Below are 16,984 nucleotides of genomic sequence, written 5' to 3'. Positions count from 1 at the left end.
GCAGACATGTACAAGATACCTCAAAATGTATATTTAAAATAGGATAGCTACTGCCGCAAAATTGTAATTAAGATAGATACTTCAACGTGAAAGTAATTAAGCTAGAGTAGCAAATACTTCATAAAGTATTTAAGATACACTTAAGGAACTTCGGTAGGCGTCGTAAAAAAAAAAAAACAACAACAACAACAAGTGAACGTGAGTTTGATACACGTGAGTTTGATGTCTGCCCGGTCGACAGCATCTTCTTCTTGGGTAAGCAAAGCTTGTATTTGACTGAAATATTATTATCGGTTCCCGAGACATATTCGACAAACGCGGGAATGAAGATTCCCGGGCAGAAAGCATGCCAAAAAACAAAACAAAACTTAGAGGCGGTGCAAAAAGTAGTTACAGTATTGAGTAGAAGATACCACAAAATGTATTTGAAATAGAGTACAAATACTCCCCCGAAAAAGTATTGAGTAAGGTACCAAGATACCACAAATAGTATTTAAAATACAGTATCTTAAATACGATACTCTAAATACGTACAAGTCTGCCTGAGGGATTTTAGGAGACGTTTTGACGAGTACAGATAATCTGCGGAGCAACCTTCTACCGATTCTTCAACTGTTTCACAACTCTCAACTATAGTGCTACAACTTACTGGGCGAAAGTGATTAACACGCATTTCTTTTTGTTTGCGCTAGAGTTGGCAAGCGAAAAACGTATTTGCGGTGGAAAAAAAAAATCATTCGTATAGCCCGACTCGGATCGAAAATCGATTCGGATTTTCCTCGAAAGTGTCGTAACCTGTTTCGTGCTCCCACATGCCATACTGTCTCGCTCACCTTTCGAGGGCGGAACATTTCAAAAAAGAGAGAAAGGACAATAAATAAATAAATAAATAAAAAGCGAGAGGGAGAGACTTATGTAAATGGCCCGCAATATTTGAACGAAAATACCCGCGTAGTGTTTTGAATGGCAGCCTCGTCTTTTCGGTTGAGAGACGTGGTAGAGAAATAGCGCAGGTGCATCTGATCCCTGTTGAGAAAATTGGGCCTCTTACTCTTTAATGTGGCGCGTGAGATTTTGCATCTCACCTGAATCGTGACAGGTGCCCCGAAAAACGGGCGGAGACAGTGAAGATGGACATATACTTTGATCAATAGCAGTGGATGAAAAGGGAGCGAATGCTACCCCTGGAATCTTTCTTTAATTTTAACTGCCGTTATTCTAATTGAAACGCTATCGCATATCATCTCGCTATCGTATCATTTGAAGTTTGGTTCCGGCACACACGAAAATATCATTGTCATTGATGTTAGACATTTACATATTCATATCGTTATACATAAAAGCAGTACAGACTGTCCACCGATAAGCCCCGTGTTTCTTTGCCCTCTGTAATGTCTCGCTACCATTTGACGGTCGAACTTGGTACCTATTTTCTGCTTTTGTACCTCCGAAGTTTCGCAATGTGAAACACAGGAATATTTGGTGACTCCCTCGCCTGGAGGTACCCAAAGTTCCGCACCTCAGTAAAAGTGACATCATTACCTATGGTAAAATAACCACTGAAAATTGACCGTACACTGCTCACTACATACGTGAGGTGAACACACACACCGAGTGATACAACGTTATGGGCAATGAATCAAACCAGCTAGCCTTCAATAAACCAACATAATTAGTACGGCGCAGCATGATCCCAGATATCTTTGCGCCAGAAAATCGCAAATCAAACTCAAACTATTTTCTGCTTTGGAGGAATGTGATATGGCAACTACAGAACAAGTTCTAAATTCTGAGTTCTCCGTATGTTTCTTGGCAGCAGAAACCGGCATAAAGAACCTGGGTTGTAACTCGAGTCACGAAAGTGTATCTGGTAATTTTCCCGTGGAAATGTGTTGAACTCGTACCAGTTGCCTTATCCGATAACGAGACTTTGTTCTATACAGAAGGACAAGAAAAAAAAAATGTAACGGTTTTCTCTCAGCATTCCCTCATTTGGCGCCTGGAAATCAGCTTGAAGAAGAGGAAGAACAATGAACTCCTAGAGGAAGAGGACTCTCGTCTTTTCTCCCTGTTAGAGGTAGTAAAACCCAGCGAAACGTGTATCCGGACTTTGTGGTACCGCTACCGAGGTACCTTTGTGCTACCCCTTACGGAAATGCGTATGCCTTCATTGTACAAAAATTGACTGTTTGTGTTCGTTAGAAATCTATTTGCTTACGGGATTTCGTTCTGAATGGAAGCATTTTACGCGTGATCGGGAGAGCACAAAGAAGGGAAAAGAGATTCCTGCTGTGTTCGCGTACTGATAAAATAAAAAAAAAGATAAAAAGAAGAAGAAGAAGAAACCCTAGGCAAGCTGAACTCGGGAGCTTGTGTCTTTCCGTCTAACATCCGCGCCAAAACCTCGGGCTTTTCTCGTCACGAATCACATATTTATAGCGAACATAGCACACCTCGAATGCAAAGTGTTCATGCTTTTTGCCATTTCACATCCCTTAGCAGCGATAGAAGAAGACACGTTCATGGCTTCCTCTGTTACGCTAGACGACTATGTAAAACAACCGTTGAGTACAGAACCACGCGAATGTTCCACCTTCTTTGTCAATATTTGAAATACCTTAACTGATAAAGACTTTGTCCATTCCTCACGTCACCACCAGCGATGGGGCAGAGTGTCCTCCCCGTTCCTTAAAAATAAAGTTGTAGTTGTTTGTTCATATAGGGTCCAAATTGTCCGACTACTGTTATCTTGTTCACTTGATGGTCAGTTCACGTAACGTCAATGAACTATCGTGTAAGATGATTGATAAAAGGACCGCGGTCAATGTTCAGGGTCGGCATGTGGAATCGTTCAAACCAGCCACGTCCGCGACCCATGCTTCAATGAGACATCATTGCTGGTTTAACGTAACGACATACAGACTGTGATTGAACCGCACGTTCCTCCAAATTCCATGTTTTTATAGGATGAAGTAAAATCGTTAGATCTACAAATCTCACGTTTGTCGCCAATAAACAGCGAATGTTCCGGCAATGTCTTACAGTGTGCGTACTAACATTTACGAATTTCAGCGAAATAGTCGCGAAAAATTCTACTCGCGTACAAGTGACAGTTATCCTGCCGAAAATACGTACTTCCCTGTCGGTTGTTACACCGCATCCAGTAACATATTTATGTTTGCTCCAACCCATCACCCTGATAATTGTTGTGACCTCTTGTCTTCTATGTATCTGGTTACTTGGAACAACGTAAATGTGTCACTATTCTCAGAGGTTAGAAGACTCAGTATTCGGGATCGCGACGTCTGAAATTGACAGGCACAACTCTTAGAGGATGAGCCAAGTTTTCACAGACGTTCATTCCGAAAAAGAAAACAACTTTCCTATGGCTACGTCCTCGCGGGTATCTTTATAAACGGCCGATTTGAAGATCCGCGAAAAATTCGTCGCGCCAAGGAACATAAGGGCCTTGTTCCTCGCAAACTTAAAAAAAAAGTAAATTCGGCAACAGTTTGTTTACTACTCACCCGCGTTTCGACACTAAAATTTGGTTTCGTACATTTAACAAATGGGACCTAAAATTACTTTTCGCGGGTAATCTCTGTTGTCCGCATGTTTGTTCAACCGTACAGCACCCATCATTTGAGACACTGTTCAGTAAGGTGCTTTACCGGTGTCCGAAATCTCAAGAGATACCCCCTACAAAGTGTTTCTCATCCTAAAAAAAAAGACCTTTTTTTTTTTGCTTTCTTGTTTACACTCAGCTGGAAAAGCGTTAAATCGCGTTATTTTCTTTTCTTTTTTTCACCGTCAGAGCATCGGAGCATCACGGAGAGAAGGAAGAAAGTCTCTCACCTGATGTGGAAGCGAGCGAGTCCCACAGCTTCTGGCGCTGCCCGCGCCGTGGCTGCATATGTGGCGCTGTGGGCGCTCAATTTTCACCGCTAGGGCGGCGTCCGCTTGGGGAAGCAAAAATTGATCGGAAGAGAAGCCGATAATATTTCCAGTTGCGCGGGACGCGGTAGTAACCACATAGCCCCAACTCTTCGCAGCCTCATTGAGCTTTCAATCTATTGTCATCCTTTCCTTTGAGCGACTCTTTCTCTCTTTGGGAATGAGAACGGGCCCGTCGAGTTGGATTTTTTTTATCGCGTTTATTTCGACGCGTAACGAGAACTCGTCAATTGGCGTAAATAATGTATTCTGTCTGCGTACTGACCTACAATTTGCAGTAAAGGCCATCTGATAGACATATTTACGGCAGCAAGAGCCACGCTTTCCTGCGCAACTAAAGTAACACTAAATATATATACACACACACGCATAAGGAACAAAGAAAAACTAACAATCCGCGAATAACATTTGAGAGATCATACTTTTAAGGATACAGAAGGATGGAGTTCGGCGTATTTCGAATGGAAGCGTAATTCCAGTTTTTCCCTGCAGAGTATTTAAACGAGAAGACTCCGTAGTTTGTACGAAGCTGGGGTAAACTTGATACATAGACTAGAAGATATAGACCCGTACCCTCTGTCACAATAATCTACCTTAAGTAATGAGTAGAATCCATATTATGAATGAGCTAAAACATTAACGAGTAACATTTATATGCGCGGTGCTTCGCGAGAAGCGTGCCGGAGATTGTCGTAAATTCGGGTTAATTTTGCCCCGGAAATTCGCGTTGTGTATACGCCTACCTGCGATGTGACTTAATATTGCGCGGTGTGCGAAATACTGTTTGACGACTAAGTGCCAGTTTTCATAAATAACGAAAATGATTCGGTGGTTTAAAAAGTCGAGTCGAGTCATGAAGTCCGAAATCCGCAAAAAAACAGAAACCGGAGCTAGCTTTTGTGCTGCATTATGGAAAGGGCACAATAGGTCGCCGGTGCAGAAATGACGTCAGTGTCCTCGCTTCCGTGTCAAGGGCCTTGCAGGTTCCGATAGGCAAGGTGCTTTGTGATCGCTGGGTGTTTAAAATTGGTTTTCCCAGTCGCTTCTGAAGCAGTATTGGAGTCTGTTTAGAAGGGCTGACTATTCCCTTCAGGACTACAATGCCAGCGACGGTAATGCTGCGTACTTCTCCTACATATGAACGGATGTATGGAAGAATATGAAACCCACAACATCAAAAACGAATTTTTGACGTTTTGATTTCAACACGTTTTTTATTTTTATTATTATTTTTTTCAGCTGCAGCAGAAAATCGGTACTTACACACGGGACGCACGATTGAAGTTGCTCAATGTTACATTACGTGCGTGCTTACCGTCAGTAAATTAGTTTATGTATACACACACAGAAAAACACACTCTATTAGTCAAGTTCTGGCAGTCGCGCTTTACCGCTTTCCCAAGATGTTTCTAGAGCCAAGCACATCCACCACCAGCACTCATAGCGTACTTCTTCTGCTAGCGTAGACACGGAAGTCGACACTTTTCCCATCATTCTTCTGTGCTATAACAAAAATTACGTATCGCTATCGCGCTTCGTTCTATTTCTTCATTATTTCGCTCTGCTTTGTTGCCTGGAAGTTCTGGGAACGACAAGTTGATTCATTTCGTTACAGAGCGAGGGTACATCACGCATCGCGGAACGGCAGCTAGATTGAACACAGCGGACAGAGGGACATAAAGCAGTTGCGCCTAAAACCAAACTTGGCAGGACGCAAGGAGATTTTGCATTTTTCCATCTGTCACAGTGAGCTGGTTGCAGTGTTCATTTTTGCGGTTTAGAAACCACGGGGCTCTATACTCTACAACTTACTAATTCAAACCGCCGACCCATCTTTTATTAATTAACCGAGTTACTTAAGAAAGCTCATTAAGGCTGGCTGTTAAAACAATATTAGGCCCAAGCAGGCCGTACCGCAAATAGGTACTACAGCGCAGTTTACGAAGAAAAACTGTATAATCACTTTATGTACGTAATCCGCGCGGATAACGCTAGAGTGGACGCGGTCTGGTTGCGGATGTCGACATAGCAGACAGATCTGTAAGGCGGTGCGGATGCGGCCGCACAAAAGTATTAAACCAGCCCCGATTATGTTCGTACTATATACGCGCGGATGTTAGTTATCTTATCTCTTATCTTCTACTTCATCTGCAAATCTGCCTGCATGTTTTCTCTTCCTCAGCTGCAAACAATGAATGGCGAGAAAGAAAATGACTGCGACATTCCGTTTTGCATGCGTAGGTAATAATCCAGGTTTCTAACAGTACGAGGATAAAAACGTAAAATAATCTGCGCCCAATTATTATTATTATTAATGTAAAATATGATCGTATCTCCGGATCTGCCTACGCATCTCTTTATCTGAATCATTTGCATTTCGGGTAAAATCGGATACGAAAGTGAATAGGGCTAAGCCGGCTTTACTTTGCAGCCTATACGCATGAGGATTTCTTCTCATAACATTGTGCACCTTGTAATAGATAGTCCAGAGATGTCAATGTGCCGTTTGTTAGGTTTCTCAGATGTGTCTTTTACGTTGTCACAAGAACGGCAAGACTGTTGCGTTTATCCATATGAAAGGAATAACTTCCCACCCTTTTGAGCCAATTTTGATCCAGAACGCGAAATTATTTTCCGCGAGAAAGAAAATTTCTACATGTCAACTCTGTCTGTCAACATTACCACAAGCAGTGTGATATAGGGTACTGCCTCCGTCCCACGAGCTCTCGCGCGAGGCTATCGAAGCGGCTTTGGAGAGCGCGAACCTTAAACATAACGATAACAATCGCTATGTGAGAGTTGAAGATTCGTGTCGTTGTTTGTCAAAATCCCGCCTGCTTCTCTGTTCTCTATAATAAGTTTCAATTACTGTACCGAGCTCTCGAATGTGTGTACTTCTGTGCAGATCCACGTCCAATCGTCAGGAGAGAAAAATCAGCGGACAAGAGCATCGCGCGACTTCATTAACCAGCTTGTGAAGTGAGACCTTGGACCGACCCCTTTGGGATGTTGCTGACGTTGCTGCTTCTGTTTGCCGCTCTCAGTGCGGGTCTGTTTAACTCAACGTTCTTGTTTCTTCGCCAATGCTCGCAGTGTTTATTTGCCTTTCAATAGCCATATTTGGCACAACGTCTGGTTTTCTGCTTTGAGCGGTAAAAGGCCTTATCTGCAACGAGGTCCTGCAAGAGGCATGACCGAATTCTCATTGGGAGAATAGGGGCTATTTTGGCGTGCCCAATGACCGGGACGTATTGCAGACGCAAACGAAGGCAGTGCCAGAGAATTACGGGTTTCCCCACAAAAAAAAAAAAAAAAAAAAAAAAACGTGAGCACCATCGAGCGGTAGCCACTGTATCCGTTTGGTAATTTGAAAACGCGATAGTTTTGACCCCAGAAATAATCTTAGAATTTGTTACACTAAATGGTGCGCGCTAGTTCTACTTCTCTTCCTCCTCCCCCTCCTCTCTCTCGCTGTCTTTTTTTGGGCAACGTCTCCCGCCGCAAGTTCACTTTCGAGCGAATTTGGGTACGCACGCTATTTTCGAAAAATACCACCGCTTCCCAAAAGCACGGATTGGGTTCTGGGCATGTGTAGCAGAGAAATAAGGGATCGTCACTGCGCATGCGTTAAACGTCGTTGCATAATTGTGTCGAACGCGCTAAAATTTCGGAAGTTCTAATAGATAGCGATCCGCAGTTTAGCGCGAAGCAGATCTCGAGAGCGCTCTTGCAACGCGCCTATTGTCGTACGAGAGGTCACGTGATCGCATTGTGTCGTCAAAATCGTTCGTAGCATCGCTCACATTTTGAGAATTCCCGCACACACATTTTGATAACGTCGCAAATGCGGTACCTTGGTTGACCAACAGTGTACCACTATCATAAAAACACTAGGAATAAAGTTCAAAATTTCAAATTCTTTATAGTATGGTCACGTTCAACAAAAATCATATGGAGGGTGTTTTTTTTTATTCGCATTTTTTTAAAACTAAAAGAGCAGCATAAATTCATTAATGAACTCTTTAATTGGAGGATTTCGTGCAAAAGTGAGATAGCAGAATCCTCGTTGAGAGCCATTATTTTCTGTTAATCCCGCAAGGAGCACTTAACGTTGAAATATTCATGACCTAATTTTGCCATGCAAATGAGCCGAAGCCGAAACAGCGCGCAATGCATTTTAGTCGTCTATTAGTTACTTAATCCCTTCGAGAGGATGTCCATGAACATTGCTGCCAACTGGCTCAACTGCAAAAGCTGCAACCATGCTGCTTTCATAGCTTTCTCCCCCTTAAAACCTGTTGCGAATAATAATTTTATAAAAACAAAACAAAAAGAAAACAAAACCACCCTGTATAACATGAAAGAACTGGTGTTCTGAGGCTGGAACAACATAGAAGGGACAAATACATACAACGCCTCAATTTGCCTAAGAAATTAACGATGAAAGATGAAAGTCACTGAAAAGGCCGCCTGCGTCGATTACGTCGTATGAATGTGTGTATGAGTGAGCAAAAATGTAGGAGTGAAAGGAGGATGAGTGAGAGAGAGTGGCTGGTTTGTCCCTTCCGATGACGCACCCTGGAAGTCGCTGAGAAGGCATGTTAGCTTAGCTCAATTGGTAGAGCCCTGGATCGGCAATCCAGAAGATGTGGGTTCGAGTCCTACAGCTGGCTAACCTTTTCAGTGAATTTCATCTTTCATTTGCACCCTGTATACCCTCCATATTTTTCTTTTTTCAATCAAACGATCAATCAATCAATCACATTTACTTGCAACGCACGAACTCTAGCGTCTGAAGCGATATCGGAAGATACATCCATAGGCTATTTTGCAGGCGATGCGCAGGTTCGTCTGTCTACCCATAAAGTGGACATATTGCTCGGCGAACAAGGTGGCTTCAATGTTTCCCTCAGGTATACTAACGAACCCCAGTGAGTGGTGAACGGTAAGCTATTCTTTGTTTATTTTCAGCGATGGGACGGGACGGACCGTCCCAGTTCACGTCTACCCCTGCGGCGACATCCTGGCATCACCCGAGAACGTCACCTTCTGGCTGACAGGAAACGAGACACGGTGGATCAATGTCTCGGCCAATAGGGTCGGACACGCAGCCGTTGCTGTCACCTGTATGCGTATAGAGTAAGCAGCACATAAACACACGTGCCCATTGGCGCTTCACCCACGCCTCTTTGGAATACCGTTTTTTTTTTTTTTTGTGCAGGCGCTTCGTGGACGTGAATGTGTCCAAGATTCGCTGGTTGAACATCATCAATGTGGTCTTCGGCTGGATCTACTTTATCGCCTGGTCCGTTTCGTTTTACCCTCAGATGTACATCAACTGGAAACGGAAGAGGTAACACGTGCCCGTTTAACCGAGATTCCGACCCAAATTTGAATCGAGGTCGTGGAGCGTGGCAGTCCTGTAGAGCGTGCTTTGTCTGCAAGGCACGCAAGCACTACAGTGAAGCGTACTCAGCGAACACCCAATATTTTTTTGCGAGTAGTTAAATGGCCTTGTATGTTTCTTCGACAGCCTTACGAGGCCATTTAACTTATAAAAAGGAATGTTATTGTAATGTCCCGTAAGAATCGAGTTTTATATTAGAAGATGTAAAACGGGGTTGAAATATGAAAAAAAAAAAAAAAAGTGACAGACACGGGTGGCACCCGTGTTAGGGTTTTTCCGGGTTTTACCAGAACTGGTGGGGATGCAGGTCGGAGCTTAAAAATAAATTTTATCGTGTTTTACACGTAAAACACGATGCTCTATTAAAATACGTTTCATTGTGTGAGTTTTCGTTTTCAAGTCCCAGTCGAAGCCTGCAGTGTCAGTGAATAGCTTTATTGGATTGCATTCAGTGTGGTGGGACTGAACCTGGACTTCGTCTCCTTGAACGTGACGGGATTCGCGGCCTACTCCGCTTTCAATCTTGGACTGTTCTTCAGCAGTGCTGTTCAGGTACTGTTTATCACAATCAATATAGAGTACTCGTACTACTGAACGTTCATCAAGTACATAGTATGCAGAGTATGAATAAGTACACCTATCAGATATGGATCCAGCCCATGCGTGCCTGGTTTGAATCGCATTACCTTTATAGCCCCCCCCCCCGCCCCCTCCTCCTCCTCGGAAGAGAAATAGGGCGTCTGGTTATCGTTTTCTGCTCTCATGAATATAAAGGTTCTTTCGCAGCGCCCAAGAAAGTCTTATAGGTTTCACGAGCTTATCTAGGTCTGCGGAAACGCGCATAAAATAGGACGTGGAAAATACCGCCGAGCTTGTGTTGTACGATACAATTACTGTCAGTGAGATTGCACGCTAGCTCCTTCTGAATACTTGATGTCGTTGTTCACCTATCTGCTGTAGAACCAGCAAGTACACCTTGTACCTGCTTGTAGACGAAATATTTTGTTACTATTTGGTGGCAAATATATCGTGCAAATGCCTACGTCAGTACAGAGGCGTCTAACTTTAACCCCATCTGAACTGAGGCCCCAACTTTGGTGCACGGAGAACAACCAGGCAGCGTGTTCCGCCGCACAAGGTAGCTTTCTACAGGAACATTCGCTGCTAGTCATAAAGAGAAAGGATCGCCATTCTCTAATCAACCGAACACTTCGAGCGGAAGCTGTGATTCTGCACCGCGTCTGATCCTATAACGCCCTTTTTAATTAATAAATTTAATTAATCACAATTTTTTTCTGCATACAAAGTATCCTTAATGGACCAATCTTTCAAAATTAAGTTTTCTCTCGCTGCGACGAGGGCCGCTCCCGCGTTGCCACGATGGAGAGACGAAACGTGTGTTATCTGCGTGCACGTTGCTCGGAAGAGATCCTCCATTCTACTAACGGAGCTTTTTTTTTTTTTTTCTGGGCTAGTTAGTATTGCATGTTGTTGAAGTTATTTTCGCGCTAACTTAGGGGAAAAAATGGAGGGAAGAAGACAGAACACCAGGATAGAAAAGCGCAGAGACGCTGCGCTTTTCTGTCCTTGTGTTGTGTCGTCTTCCGTCCGTTTGTTAGCGCGAAAGTTACTTTGACTTCTCCGTTTTACGATGAGCCTGTTTCAGGAGGAGTACCTGTCGGTGCATAAGGCCGGAGGGATCCCCGTCGAGGTGAACGACATCGTCTTCAGTGTTCACGCTTTCTTGGCTGCCTCTTTCACGGCCATTCAGTGCATCATCTACGAAGTACGCCGTTCTCTTGATATCATCGTCATCTACACTGAACAAGGCCTGTTCGTTCATTACGCTAGCAACCCCTCTAATCAAGACCATGCTTTTAGACGTTGGCTTTCTGCGTTCGAAGCAAACGACACCATACGTGACAATGAGGAGGCCTTTTTTAGTTTAGAGGGCGTCGTGTCATATTTAGGGTTTCTCGCTTTCGGCATTTGCCGAAAAATGTCTCCTTTTTTTTTTTTTTTTTTTATCGGCATACACCGCAAAAATTCGAAAATGGCACTACGTTGCGCGTTCTATAGGGTGTCTATCGGTATTGCTGAAAAGTGGTAGCGATCTTTATCTCCCCTGAGGGCGAAAAAATTAAAAATTTCAATGGTCACCTCCCATTCTGTAAACGTGTCAGGTGCGGTCATCTTTGGTGCCGTCTTTGGATGAAGAACCTGTTTCATATTTTTTTAGTTTTCAGGAAAGGATGAATTCACGCCTTTAAAAGAACGTTGGCTGGTTAGCCCTCTGCATAAGGGTTGGACACGGAGCGCAATCAGTGACCGTTTTATGTTCCATTCCAGATGTGTGCCTTAGGTGTCCTTATGTGTGCCAATTTTCAGCGCAAATGTTGAGCTCACATTCTCGAGCCTCCCATGTTGCTAACAGGAAGGAGCGTGTCGCCATGACAGACGAAAGCATGACGATGTACACGTGTGTGCATTACAGGTTCTAAGCGTTTATCCTTATGGTGACAACAACAACTACTACATGAATGACCATGGAATTCGCCGCACCAATTGCAGTACCATACCTTAGCGCATGTGGGTTAATATATGATTGGGATAACGATGAAAAAGATGAGACATACACACACACATGACACACGCAAATGAGATATCACACACGCGTCGTAACTGATTGGGAGTGTATCATCCGCTCGGCCACCGGAGATGTAGTGCTGTGAAGATCACATCTCCGCATTCATGGCAAAAGCTCTGAGGTCAGAGGAGTTCAAGCAGGCTAGTAGACGTCAAGAACAGATAGAATGAGTGCAGACATTGACGGTGCTGCACAGGGTTAGAACAAGGACCCAAGATTATTGTTTATACGGGTCAGTTGGGACTGCAGCATTGCTCTCTCCGAACTGTATAGAGGGCTGTCGAGGGTTCTTGTGGTGATCCTTGCGGTGTCAACAGGTAATATGACTTTTTTGTGTGTGTGTTAGCGTCCTGCCACTATCCTATTAAGGCCGTTTCAAGCTTTTTTTTTCGATAGCACAGTATAAATACCGGAATTCGGGCATTTATTTTATAGTTCAAAAGATTACTGCCGAATAATTCCGCTTTTTTCGAAACCAAATTAAATAAGGAAAAGGAAAGAAAAAGATAATATTGAATTGAAATGATATAGATGCCGGTAAACACACACCGGATTTTCAGGCAAATAAATGTCGAAAATGAGAAACACTATAGTTATACTTGGGAGGATGGACACCCTCGTAAAGTATGGTCTTACAGCGTCGGGACCAGACGGTGTCGTTGGCTGTGCGCTTAATTCTTGGCGCCCTTTGGCTCACCATCGTGGTCTTCCTACTGGTCACCGTGGCCGGCTTGAATTCCGTCAACCCGTGGCTCACCTTCCTCGACTTCGTGTCCAGCATCAAACTCGCAATCACCTTCGTCAAGTACATTCCGCAGGTATTTTTATAACAGTGACAACTGGCGTGTCGTCTCACATGAGCCATTCTTCAAGGCATACTTCAACTTCCGGAGGAAGTCCACCGTTGGCTGGAGCATCGAAGGCATATTCCTGGATTTTACGGGCGGCACTTTTAGCATGCTCCAGATGTTTGTCGTCGCCTACAACTTCGGTATGGTGAATCGAATGCAGCCCTGGGCAATCCTCAACGTAGAATGGACGCATTTTCTCAAAATATATATTTTGTTTGATATGCTTTAGCTTGCAGGCAATAGTATATTTGCGAGTTGTAAGGGCTTGAACGTTGCATTATTTTATTATTCTATTTTTTTTCTCTCCCTCTCTCCCTCGTATTCTCTCTTTGTGTGTGTGTGGTATGGTATGGGATAACTTTTTTCTTGTTCGCTCTCTCTTCCAGACGACTGGACGTCGTTCTTCGGCAATGTGACCAAGTTCGGGCTCGGCGCCGTTAGTATCGTATTCGATATCATATTTGTGCTTCAGCACTATGTCTTCTTTCGCCACAAGCCAAGTCCTCTTCTTGAAGACGTCCAAGACTCCGAGGACACCCAAGGCTCCGAAGCAGTCGCTTGAGGACCTGTTATTCTACAGATGCTACATACTGCGTCTAATCGAATTCCCGACGACCACACGGTATACCGGCGTCGTTTTCGTCCCAACCAAAGAGAAGTTGGAAGCCGACGAAGCTTGCTACTCTCTGTGACAAGCTCGTACTTCGGGGCAATCCTTCCATCAAATCACTTCATTCAGCTCAAGAGCTATCCTCGAACTATGACGTGACGGAAACCGCTGTTTTGGGAAACCGCGACAGTTTCCGTAGTGTTAAAATCATTCGACCTACATAGAGTGGAGAGAGCAACGAAGTACTACGTGTACAGTGCCGTGCATCGGATGGACGACTTTTCTATTGTCATTTTTTTTTTACGGCCTGCACTTGATCGAGGAAACTGTAACAGAAGCCAGTCAAGGAACAATGTGGTTGTGCAAGGATCAAACCCACACTGCTTCCAGTTTTCGTCTACTATTTTATGGCTGTATTAGTCGTAATGGTCGACGCACTGTAATCAAATTAGGAAGGTGGAGGTTCGATCACTGTCTGTGCGGTGCAGATTCACTCTTCCGTGTTGCAATTGTGTCTACTGCCTCCAGAGTAAGAACTGTTTACGTATCTGTTTTTTTTTTCTTTTTTTTCTGTGTGTTCTCACATTTGACGGTTGGTAGGATGGGACAGAAAAGATGTGTTATGCACATCGTACAGTGACCAACTTCGTGCCTATTCTTGTTCCTGCATCTCAGCATTACCGTCGGCTGTGTCCAACTGGATGTTGTCCAATAGGTGGGGTTTCGGTTGAAATATCGCCGGATGCTAAATTGTCTCATAAGCTAAAAATTGTTTAGTACAAAGTTTCGGAAGAGAAACAGAAACAAAGAAGCAGCCTGTCATAGCTGCCTCGGACGCAAACTGTCTGTCGGCTGTAAACCGCTCATATAGCTCCAGATGCTTCGCGGTGCTAACGCGGATTTAAGAAACGAACCTGCCGAAAAGTAACCCCGAGACAGAGGAAAAACACAGAGGCTGTCTCGCGGTGACTTTTCGTCATGTTTCACCAGTTAGCCTGCACTTTGAGTCTTACCCACCTACCGAATCTCCAAGTTGGCGTTCTATATATCTAGGACTTCCCATTTATATCATCGAAGAACTGCTGCATCCGGGTCCATAAAACTTTCGTCAGCCCGAAGGAAAGACGAAAAAAATGTAGCGATAGCAAACTCTTGGATGTATCCTAGACTGTTTGCAAGTTAGCGAGCGTCCAATTTATGGTACGGCCACATTTCTCCGGGAACTTGGTCGATCGATGAGGAGGACATTCGCTCGAAAAACTTCTGTCTACCACGTTCCCCCTCTTTCTTCTTATTTCTCACTTTCGTGTCACGAATATGCGGCTGGCGAGCAACGATAGGAAGGAATTTCTTCTTCAAGGGAGTCACACGTACCCCTACCAACAGGTATCCGTCGCGCGTATTTGCACCAGAAATTCTTGCACAGCCTAGTGTCGTAAGGCCCTTTGGCGGGAGTGCTGAGAAAACTTGGAACAGAATGAGCAATTTAGGCACCATAATTGCGTGGAGCAGTTACTCGAGCAGCATGGTGTACAAGTTGCTTGGATGTCATCCTGGATGATACTTTTCAATAGTTCGTGATATTCAACGTTGCAAATGTTTAGCGTGCACGTGGGGCGTGGCAGGAGTGTTTAAAATATGTCATCGTGATTATTATTGTCGTGCGTGTATGAAGGACAAAACATCTTTGGTGGTCATGCTGAACACAAGATGGTGGCGGCTTCCAACCGTACCACCGGTGCGATCGACAAAAGGGAAACCACGCAGGAAAGATGGTACACGGCGAACAAGAACACCATAATAAGAAGAAGAACCGAGAAGCAAGGGGGGAGACTCTCTCACCTGTCAGTGTAACGTTTACCGGATGCCGACAGACTTCCCCTCAGGTCTGCCCAGTGGCCCTGTAGCTTTGGCCTACGTAAGGGCTAGACCATTTAGAACATGGAGGTTCTAAACCACAGGTTCTGTTGTGTAGCTGCGCACAATTTTACATCGATCTCAGCACTTTTATTTTTTGGCTAAAAATGAAGAAAACGGTAAGCCTAACCTCTTGGTGTTTTTTAGGGTGAAAAATCGAAAGTCTTCTTTCGACCCCAGTTTTGGGTGGAAAATAAAGCGCAGGTTCTGTTGTCTAGCTGAGCACAATTTTACATCGATCTGAGCACTTTTATTTTTTGGCTAAAAATGAAGAAAACGGTAAGCCTAACCTGTTGGTGTTTTTTAGGGTGGAAAATCGAAAGTCTTCTTTCGACCCCAGTTTTGGGTGGAAAATAAAGCGCAGGTTCTGTTGTCTAGCTGAGCACAATTTTACATCGATCTGAGCACTTTTATTTTTTGGCTAAAAATGAAGAAAACGGTAAGCCTAACCTCTTGGTGTTTTTTAGGGTGAAAAATCGAAAGTCTTCTTTCGACCCCAGTTTTGGGTGGAAAATAAAGCGCAGGTTCTGTTGTCTAGCTGAGCACAATTTTACATCGATCTGAGCACTTTTATTTTTTGGCTGAAAATGAAGAAAACGGTAAGCCTAACCTCTTGGTGTTTTTTAGGGTGAAAAATCGAAAGTCTTCTTTCGACCCCAGTTTTGGGTGAAAAATAAAGCGCAGGTTCTGTTGTCTAGCTGAGCACAATTTTACATCGATCTGAGCACTTTTATTTTTTGGCTAAAAATGAAGAAAACGGTAAGCCTAACCCGTTGGGGTTTTTTCAGGTCAAAAATCGAAAGTCCTATTTCTGCACAAATTTTGGGCTAAAATTAAAGGGCGATTCCTGCTGAGTATCTGTGCGCATTTTTAGCTCGATCTGAGCACTTTTATTTTTTGGCCGGAAAAAAAGGTAAGCCCTTGGGGTTTTTTCAGGTCAAAAATCGAAAGTCCTATTTCTGCACAAATTTTGGGCTAAAATTAAAGGGCGATTCCTGCTGAGTATCTGTGCGCATTTTTAGCTCGATCTGAGCACTTTTATTTTTTGGCTTAAAAAAAAGGTAAGCCTAACCCCTTGGGTTTTTTTCAGGTCAAAAATCGAAAGTCCTATTTCTGCACAAGCTAAAATTAAAGGGCGATTCCTGCTGAGTATCTGCGCGCATTTTTAGCTCGATCTGAGCACTTTTATTTTTTGGCTTAAAAAAAAGGTAAGCCTAACCCCTTGGGGTTTTTTCAGGTCAAAAATCGAAAGTCCTATTTCTGCACAAATTTTGGGCTAAAATTAAAGGGCGATTCCTGCTGAGTATCTGTGCGCATTTTTAGCTCGATCTGAGCACTTTTATTTTTTGGCTTAAAAAAAAGGTAAGCCTAACCCCTTGGGGTTTTTTCAGGTCAAAAATCGAAAGTCCTATTTCTGCACAAATTTTGGGCTAAAATTAAAGGGCGATTCCTGCTGAGTATCTGCGCGCATTTTTAGCTCGATCTGAGCACTTTTATTTTTTGGCTTAAAAAAAAGGTAAGCCTAACCCCTTGGGGTTTTTCCGGTCAAAAATCGAAAGTCCTATTTCTGCACAAATTTTGGGCTAAAATTAAAGGGC

The 16,984-nt window shown here is 43.7% G+C and overlaps 2 protein-coding genes across 3 annotated transcripts in view; one reads left to right on the top strand and one right to left on the bottom strand.

The window, feature by feature from the left end:
- The window catches only part of LOC135395023 (uncharacterized), a 30,407-nt gene extending 26,510 nt beyond the window's left edge, over positions 1 to 3,897 (bottom strand). Inside the window, exon 1 of the mRNA XM_064626195.1 lies at positions 3,856 to 3,897. The gene's annotated coding sequence lies outside the window, so the exon portion shown is untranslated. The remainder of the gene's footprint in view (positions 1 to 3,855) is intronic.
- Positions 1 to 14,304, top strand: part of LOC135395022 (cystinosin homolog) — a 46,429-nt gene extending 32,125 nt beyond the window's left edge. For both annotated transcript variants that reach the window (XM_064626193.1, XM_064626194.1), the window contains exons 2-10: positions 6,860 to 7,003; positions 8,789 to 8,867; positions 8,926 to 9,093; positions 9,176 to 9,307; positions 9,814 to 9,913; positions 11,028 to 11,147; positions 12,647 to 12,826; positions 12,882 to 12,999; positions 13,246 to 14,304. In XM_064626193.1, coding sequence (XP_064482263.1) covers positions 6,961 to 7,003; positions 8,789 to 8,867; positions 8,926 to 9,093; positions 9,176 to 9,307; positions 9,814 to 9,913; positions 11,028 to 11,147; positions 12,647 to 12,826; positions 12,882 to 12,999; positions 13,246 to 13,421 — 1,116 coding nt within the window. In that variant the 5' untranslated portion in view covers positions 6,860 to 6,960 and the 3' untranslated portion in view covers positions 13,422 to 14,304. The remainder of the gene's footprint in view (positions 1 to 6,859; positions 7,004 to 8,788; positions 8,868 to 8,925; positions 9,094 to 9,175; positions 9,308 to 9,813; positions 9,914 to 11,027; positions 11,148 to 12,646; positions 12,827 to 12,881; positions 13,000 to 13,245) is intronic.
- The last annotated feature ends 2,680 nt before the right edge of the window (positions 14,305 to 16,984 follow it).

The sequence above is a fragment of the Ornithodoros turicata genome, chromosome 5, assembly GCF_037126465.1.
Source record: "Ornithodoros turicata isolate Travis chromosome 5, ASM3712646v1, whole genome shotgun sequence".
NCBI lineage: Eukaryota > Metazoa > Arthropoda > Arachnida > Ixodida > Argasidae > Ornithodoros > Ornithodoros turicata.
This window is presented reverse-complemented; position numbering and strand designations above follow the sequence as displayed.